Consider the following 5,000-nt stretch of genomic DNA (forward strand, 5'->3'; position numbering starts at 1 on the left):
TCCTTGTTCAACAATAATGGTTAAAACCCTTTCAACGCCAAGCTCGCATTTATGCACAGGCGTGGTAGAGGACCCATGTCACTGAAAGGTGACCATTCATTGGTCTGTTATCCATGAACCTACTGCTCTTAATGTTCGGTGGTAGGATAGGCCATATTTTCTATACATCACAGGGAGAATCACCAGCTATTCTTAGCCACTGTCTTTTCTGTGTGTTTATACCACAAGGGAATGCAAAGGAGAACTCAAGACAATGAAGCACACGCGGGGTACATTCGCAGAAACTGACCTAAACCAAAAGACGAGTGGCGGTTCTTCGTTACTGCCCTACAGGCAAGAGGGAATTATGAGTATGAGGAAGAAAATCTAACATGCAATCGATATATCGGTAAGCCTGATCATGCATTCTTATGCAGTGACACACAGTACATCCAAATGACCAGTATGTTGAGAAGTGTTGGTGGTAAATACTTGTACTGGTAGTGATAGAAGACTACCCCATAAAGAAATCGCAAGAATCTAATCCGACTACTTTTGAATGAGCGTGTTAAGTGTCAAGTAATGAAGGAAAGAATGAATCAGTGCAGTACAACAGTTGTCAACGGCTGGCTATGGGTTGTTTTTTTGTGTTCCTTTTTTTTTCTTTTTTTTTTTTGAAACAGCTTGAACGTTGTAATGATTTTAATGCATACACGGTACTTCCATAAGGCACTCAAACAAGCAGAGAGTAAGAGTGAGACAAAGACAGAAACAACGTTTGTATGCGCGCGTGCGTGTGTGTGTGTGTGTGTGTGTGTGTGTGTGTGTGTGTGTGTGTGTGTGTGTGTGTGTGTGTGTTCCGAGAAGACAGAGGTGACAGGACCTCTGTTCATTAGAGTGACCTTGGAATAAAAACAAAATAATAATGCAGAAAGAATATTGTCAGCATCATGACAACAGTTTTGAAATAGTGTACAACCTATGCTCATTTAGTTCCGTGCATACTTTGTAAGAATAATACGCAGACAATTATTTACACAGGTGTTAGATTCAGAAGAAACAAGTGTAAGAAGAAGAAGAAGAAAAAGATCTCATGCACAAGTGAACAGTGTGTTGAAAACTATGGCAGATGTTCTTTCTTTTTTCTAGTCTACGTGTAACGTTGACAACCTGTTTCCTGAGAAATGGGCATTTCTTGCAGCATCCTAATAGTGGCCATGCAATGTTCCATCAAACCAATACAACGATTCACAAACACGGTCGACAAAAAAGACAGGGATGCTTGGAGAAACGTGAAAGCAACGAATAACAATGTTCGGCATACATCTCGCCATCATTCGGTTATACACACACAAATACAAAGACAAATGATACCAGAAATAAAAGAGTATAAGCATCCTACAGCCTGTGTGAATAGAGAAAGGAGAGGGACAGAAGGCTGAACAAGGACTGGTTTTAAATACAGAACACTTTTTTTTTATGAAGTAGCCACTGGTAACGTTGTAATACTTATGAAGCAACTGTCTCATTCTTTGCTGTCAAAAAAAAAAAAAAAAAAAAAAAAAAAAAAAATGATTGTGTTGAAAAATTACATTCAGGAATTAAATACCGTCCACTCAAACTTCCTTCCAACGTTCTTGTTCAACATCAATTCTTAAATACAATCTTTCTTCTTTTCTTTCAGGTACCAAAGCCAAAAACATTCACGGGTCAAAACACTGTGGGTTCAAGAGGCAAGTCTAAGTCAGTGGGCCCATTATCAATCATTGTCACAAACGAAACGTCTCACCTCCTCACCGTCCAACTGGGAACAATGGACATACATGATCAATGATGAAAAAGATCAAAAAGGAGCCAGTGAGCGACAACTGTCATATCGTTTCCCTCCATCACTTTTAAATCAGATTCTTTAAACACTAAGAAAACACGATAGCTAGCGCGCTCGAAGCCCCCCCCCCCCACCCCCACCCCCCGCCCCCCTCCCCCTCGAGCTCCCCACCTCCACCCCCACCCCCCACCCCTGAATGCCCCCGCCCCCATCCCCTGAACACCCGACCTCCACCCCCCTCCCCTGAACACCCCACCCCAACCCCTGAACACCCACTCCTGAACCCCCCCACACACACCCACCCCTGAAACCCCCAACCCTACCCTCTACCCCAACCCCTCACCCCTGAACCCCCTACCTCCACCCCCACCCTAAACCTCCCACCCCAACCCCTGAACCCCCCACCCCCCACCCCCCTACCTCTCCCCCTCAGCCCTGACCCCCCTACTTCCACCCCCACCCCTGAACCTCCCACCCCCACCCCTGAACCTTCCACCCCACCCCCTCCCCCACCACCTCACCCCTGATTCCCCTACCTCCACCCCCACCCCTGAACCTCCCACCCCAACCCCTGAACCCCAACCCCTGAAATGACCATGAGCAAGGTCAGCATGCCGTGTGGTGTACAGGCAGGCACAGGGTGTGTGGCCAGAGTCCTTTAAAGGGCTGACCCCGATGTATTGCCCACAGACAAAACATCATCTTTCAAACAGTCTGTACATATAAGAGAAGGATGTGTGTGTTCCGAAGGGCCGCCTGCGGAGAAATCATGCACGTTCGAACACACTGCCACACAGTATCGCAAACGATACACACATTCTGCTGAGGGTACATTTCCACGTGGCACCTGTGGAGAAATACGAAGTCAAGCACACAGCCATAAAGAAGGTAACCCAGAGACACGGCTCATACAAGAGGACAAGTTCAAATACGTTGTCCACACAGAAAAGGATACTTTCAGTCCTACTGCCCACAAAAGTGTCCGAGACATCAGCCTTCACTGACGGGGGGGCTCGTTCAAAATACACTTCGGGATTGGACACATTCAGGCTTTTTTTTTCTTTTTTTTTTCTTTTCGCATTGGTACAGACCGCGTTCAACAAATCTGCCTGTGGGGGTGGGGGTGGCTGCGTTCAGAAACCATCTCCCTGCGGAAGAGAAGGAGGGGGAGAGGGGATCAGACGTACTGTCCGTAGAAGGGGGCGTCGAGGTGGCGAGCCGTCCAGCGCTGGTGGCGAGTTCTGTAGTGAGGGTACGGGGGGTCCTCCAGACCTCTGAAGTCCAGGTTGTCCAGAACTTCGTACACTCCCGCTTCTGAAGCCACCTGCGTATAGCAGATACGAAATAAGTGAACAAGAGTTATTTATGAATCGAAAGCTATTCGTACAGTACATACGAAATAAGTAAACAAGAGTTAGTTATGTATCGAAAGCTATTCGTTTCTAAAATCATATTTTAGATGATTTATCGATTTGTTTGTCGTTCTTTGATTGTTTTGTTTCTTAAATCATACCCTTTCATTCCCTTCGTGCTCATGATTGCAAGTTGATGATAAGTACGTTTGAAGGAATGTATGTCTTTACAAATAACGGATAAAAAAAATCGTGTCATTAAATGTACTGTGCAACACCCAACCATGTGCATAAACACAAGGCCATTTTAGACCCAGGCATGGTCATCACGTTCACCGATAAAACCTATCCCCCCAACCCTCAAATAAAACAATTTTTGTTTTTAAATTAAAAAAGCGGAATATTTCCGTCTGTTCTGATATCAGTTAGTACAAAACTCCGGTGTGAATGAAACAGTAAAACACAATTTAAGAGAAATGAATGAATGAAACGTACACACACACACACACACACACACACACACACACACACACACACACACACACACACACACACACACACACACAAGATAATCGGTGGTCTTCTTTCTTTTGTTGTGTTTCTGTCTTTCCTCTTCCGTAACGGAGGACAGGATGAGAAGAGAGTGACGAGATGAGCATAGAAACACAGGGTGAAGATCTTGCTGTTAAAAAAAAAAAAAAAAAAAAAAAAAAAAAAAAAATATATATATATATATATATATATATATATATATATATATATATATATATATATATATATATATTTATTTATTTATTTATATATATATCATTATCTACTGTGTTGGAGAGCTAGTATTTTTTAAGCCCGTTGTGTGTGTGATGTGTGTTTTCCTAGTTTCTTATTCTAACTCCGTAAGAACCCCCCCCCCCAAAAAAAAAAAAAAAAAAAAAAAAAAAAAAGCCCCCCCCCCCCCACCCCCCCCCTTTTTTTTTTTGCGGGGGTAGGTGTGGAGATGGGGGGTGGGCGTGGTCCTCAAAGTGATGCATGAGCCCTTCAGTCAGTCACCTCTTTCATCCACTGGGAGAAGGAGCGGGCGAAGTGGGTGTGCTTCTCCTGGGCCAGGTAGGTGTTGTACAGGATCAGGTAGATGTAGCGCTCCATGAAGTCCACACTTTGCCGACGTCGACGCTCCCGTACCGACTCGCAGTTGGCCGATTTGATCTGTTTTCGTTTCGTTTGTGTTTCGGTTCGGTGGTGGAGGAGGAAAGAAAGAAGCGGGAATTCATTATTAATGAATGAATGAATAAATGAAAGTAATAATAATAATAATAATAATAATGGATACTTATATAGCACACTATCCAGAAATCTGCTCTAGGTGCTTTACAAAAACGCTTTTGATAACATAAAACATTATATCTATGTTACATACACACACCAAAATGTGACCACACACACACACACACACACACACACACACACACACACACACACGCACGCACGCACGCACGCACACACACACACACACACACACACACTGCATACATACATATTAACATGCATGTGTATCTAACAGCTACCCTAACACATACGCACACACAGGCAGGCACAAACTTACATAAACACACGCACACACGATACACATTCATATACATGCATGTAGTTGTGGACCTGCCACAATTGAACTTATTGCTAAGGGAAAAGGTGAGTTTTGAGACGAGATTTAAAAGATGCGAGGGAATCAGAATGACGGAGGTTATCAGGGAGCTTGTGCGTCAATAGTGTTGGAGCAAGCATAGCGCTTGGTCACACACACAGAATCAACATTTGTTCCCCGAGCCACTCACTCCCCCACTTCC

The 5,000-nt window shown here is 44.0% G+C and overlaps 2 protein-coding genes across 2 annotated transcripts in view; one reads left to right on the forward strand and one right to left on the reverse strand.

Moving 5' to 3' along the window:
- Positions 1-5,000, forward strand: part of LOC143284143 (solute carrier family 15 member 4-like) — a 531,759-nt gene that overhangs the window by 36,844 nt on the left and 489,915 nt on the right. The window lies entirely within an intron of this gene.
- LOC143284657 (paladin-like) overlaps positions 2,413-5,000 on the reverse strand; it is a 322,876-nt gene continuing 320,288 nt past the window's right edge. Inside the window, exons 22-23 of the mRNA XM_076591602.1 lie at positions 4,207-4,362; positions 2,413-3,131 (exon numbers count right to left, since the gene is read on the reverse strand). Coding sequence (XP_076447717.1) covers positions 2,985-3,131; positions 4,207-4,362 — 303 coding nt within the window. The 3' untranslated portion in view covers positions 2,413-2,984. The remainder of the gene's footprint in view (positions 3,132-4,206; positions 4,363-5,000) is intronic.

The sequence above is a fragment of the Babylonia areolata genome, chromosome 1 (assembly GCF_041734735.1).
Source record: "Babylonia areolata isolate BAREFJ2019XMU chromosome 1, ASM4173473v1, whole genome shotgun sequence".
Lineage (NCBI taxonomy): Eukaryota > Metazoa > Mollusca > Gastropoda > Neogastropoda > Buccinidae > Babylonia > Babylonia areolata.